This window comes from Limulus polyphemus, unplaced genomic scaffold, assembly GCF_000517525.1.
Source record: "Limulus polyphemus unplaced genomic scaffold, Limulus_polyphemus-2.1.2 Scaffold5234, whole genome shotgun sequence".
NCBI classification, from domain to species: Eukaryota; Metazoa; Arthropoda; class Merostomata; order Xiphosura; family Limulidae; genus Limulus; species Limulus polyphemus.
In genome coordinates this window covers 66127-68501 of record NW_013670844.1, presented here as the reverse complement: position 1 = coordinate 68501, position 2375 = coordinate 66127, and the positions used below count along the sequence as shown (strand labels likewise).

The 2375-nt window shown below is 30.0% G+C and overlaps 1 protein-coding gene across 1 annotated transcript in view; it reads left to right on the top strand.

The window, feature by feature from the left end:
- LOC111089103 (putative phosphoenolpyruvate synthase) overlaps positions 1–2373 on the top strand; it is a 10198-nt gene extending 7825 nt beyond the window's left edge. The window contains exon 6 of the mRNA XM_022400911.1: positions 715–2373. Coding sequence (XP_022256619.1) covers positions 715–767 — 53 coding nt within the window. The 3' untranslated portion in view covers positions 768–2373. The remainder of the gene's footprint in view (positions 1–714) is intronic.
- Positions 2374–2375: the final 2 nt, after the last annotated feature.

The following is a 2375-nucleotide window of genomic DNA, read 5'->3' as shown; positions in this document are numbered from 1 at the left end:
TTACTGAATTAGTTATGGTAATGAGTAACAATATCTGTACAGCTGGTATATTAATGAATTAGTTATGGTAATAAGTAACAATATCTGTACGGCTGGTATATTACTGAATCAGTTATGGTAATAAGTAACAATATCTGTACAGCTGGTATATTACTGAATCAGTTATGGTAATAAGTAACATTATCTGTACAGCTGGTATATTACTGAATTAGTTATGGTAATGAGTAACAATATCTGTACAGCTGGTATATTACTGAATTAGTTATGGTAATAAGTAACAATATCTGTACGGCTGGAATGTTACTGAATCAGTTATGGTAATAAGTAACAATATCTGTACGGCTGGTATATTACTGAATCAGTTGTGGTAATAAGTAACAATATCTGTACGGCTGGTATATTACTGAATCAGTTGTGGTAATAAGTAACAATATCTGTACGGCTGGTATATTACTGAATTAGTTGTGGTAATAAGTAACAATATCTGTACGGCTGGTATATTACTGAATCAGTTGTGGTAATAAGTAACAATATCTGTACGGCTGGTATATTAATGAATCAGTTATGGTAATAAGTAACAATATCTGTACGGCTGGTATATTAATGAATCAGTTGTGGTGAAAATATTGATTATTGTGATTTGGTTTATAAATCTTCCAGAGTATCTTTATTATAAAAGTAAAAGAGTTAAAATATGTTTAACACCTCTTACAGGAGACACTGTTATCCTTGATGGTTCCAAAGGATTACTGAAGAAAGTAGACTGACCGTGATCAGAATATGAGGCTTCTGATAATTCCTGAAAAAAATTAGACTGACCGTGATCAGACTGCGAGTCTTCCCATGATTCTTGAAGACAGTAGACTGATCATTATTAGACTGTGTGTCTTCCCATAATTCCTGAAGAAATTAGACTGACCGTGATCAGACTGTGAGTCTTCCCATGATTCTTGAAGACAGTAGACTGACCGTGATCAGACTGCGTGTCTTCCCATGATTCCTGAACAAATTAGACTAACTGTGATTAGAAATTGAGTCTTCTTATGATTTCTGGTGGATATTTTTTTTATTCTATGAAATTTGTCGACAGTCAAGAAATGGTGAACTGTTTTACCCTCAAACTATTTCCAACCAGCTTAATGTTACTGATTATCATATGCAAGCACCTCACTCAGTCATATCTACTGGTTACTAGATGCATACTGTTATCAAATCCCAGAAATATGGAAAATCAAGAAGTCTATGAAGCAATAGTAAAAGTCAGTATTGATGCTAGAAGTCATTCTTTTGGTTTCAGTTTCAATCTGCATTCGTTTGCTAGAGATTTATTTTTTGTGGTTGATGAGGAAATAAGATATTTATTTTCACTTTTACTAGAACATGAAAAATATTCAAAGTTCATGTTAAATTTTACTTAAAACATGAAAAATAAGAAAGACCAAAACCAGCTTCATCCTAAAAATCAATCTTAGTTCAGTTTTTACATTAGTCACACATACATATATAAATGAAATCAGCATAAATATTATATAAAAATAAAAATGTGTCGAGTATAAAAACTGATTTAGTTTTGGTCTTATTTTTTGTGTTTTAAGTAAAATGAAAAATTCCAAGTTCAATGTTCTTTTAATTAAAAGTGAAAATAAATATTTCTTTATCAGCTATAAAATACATTTAAAAAACATCTGTCGTAAAAGAAAACAGACAGAAAGACTGAGTTTTTGGGTGGAGGAGTTGAAACAAGAAATGGGACTGAAACCAACTTTTAGTGTTACCCATGTTTATAACGGTCCCTCAAAGATTTATGGTATCAATATCTTTAAGATGTGTGTTATCATCCATTGCGTTAATTATGTAGATCTGTACGTTACCTATGTTGTTTCGATCCTTGTTTTCCTGGGGTAGAAAGTACTGGAAATAAAGAAGCGTTGTAATGTTTGTTTAACTATAATTTTGTTTTTTTCTTATAATAACCATTTAATTCCGTGATGTAGTTGAATATGTTTTAATATTTTATTAATCTGTTTAGTAAAATTCTTGCATTGAGTGATTAGTCTTAGGTATTATTTAATAATAATAATAGCCAGAAAATAAGGATATTTTACTGCACTGATAGAGCATAATCATATGACTGTTATTTATAGGAAACCCAGTTTGATATGTATTTAAAAGTTTATTCCTTACGAATATAGAAACAATAATATATAAACACATATTTTGTATTATCTTATACACACTATCCTATTTTTTCTTTATTTCAAACTTCATATGTTTTCTCTAAGCCTATTTATTGATTTATTTAATAAACAAACAAGTGTAAATGTCACACCAAAGAAATAAAATAGAAACAGACTCATTTATTCTGAAACACCACT